Below are 698 nucleotides of genomic sequence, written 5' to 3'. Positions count from 1 at the left end.
CCCCCCCCCCTGCCACTCCTCTCCACTCTCAATCCCTCCCTGTATCTTGGTCAAGCCTTTTCGTTGTATCTGTAGTGTTTCCCCCCTCGCTCTCCCTCTCTGTATCCCTCCTGTCCCCCTTCCCTCCTTCTCGCCCTCCCCTTCTCCCCTCCCTCTCCCCTCGCTACTCCTCAACGATCCCTCCCTGTATCTTGGTCTATTCTATCCACCCTATCTTTAGCGTTTCTCTTTCTCCCTCCCTCCCTACTCTCTCCCCCTCTCCCCCTCACAGTCCTCACCATCCTCAATCCCTCCCTGTATCTTGGTCCAGCCTTTCCGCGGTATCTGTAGGGTCTCGTTGACCGCCAGGTTGAGGTAGTGTGGCGGGAGGAAACAGTCCTTCACCTCGCCGGTCATCATCAGGTTCTTCTGGACAATGCGGTGGGCGGAGAAATCATTTTCGCCGGCTGACAGCATACCTGGTGGGTGAGTTAAACACGCAGTGTGAGTGCAGTGTGTAAGGGTTTTAAAACACGCAGTGTTGTAACAGAAAGTGAACGTAAAGGATTATTGTTGAATGTAAAGAAAACAGAATGCATGGTAATATCCACCCCCCCCCCAGCAAATCCTAGTTGTAATCTCATTAGCAAATGTGAAAAGATCAAACAAGTTCAACAGTTTAAATATCTAGGATATATGATAACATCTTATGCCAAATG

The 698-nt window shown here is 50.4% G+C and overlaps 1 protein-coding gene across 3 annotated transcripts in view; it reads right to left on the bottom strand.

Annotated features, from left to right (window-relative positions):
- LOC101862347 overlaps positions 1–698 on the bottom strand; it is a 33,878-nt gene that overhangs the window by 7,775 nt on the left and 25,405 nt on the right. For all 3 annotated transcript variants that reach the window (XM_035969617.1, XM_035969618.1, XM_035969619.1), the window contains one exon: positions 279–458. In XM_035969617.1, coding sequence (XP_035825510.1) covers positions 279–458 — 180 coding nt within the window. The remainder of the gene's footprint in view (positions 1–278; positions 459–698) is intronic.

Source organism: Aplysia californica, unplaced genomic scaffold (assembly GCF_000002075.1).
Source record: "Aplysia californica isolate F4 #8 unplaced genomic scaffold, AplCal3.0 scaffold00163, whole genome shotgun sequence".
Classification (NCBI taxonomy): Eukaryota; Metazoa; Mollusca; class Gastropoda; order Aplysiida; family Aplysiidae; genus Aplysia; species Aplysia californica.
The sequence above is the reverse complement of the archived record's forward strand: the minus strand, read 5'-3'. Positions and strand labels throughout refer to the sequence as shown.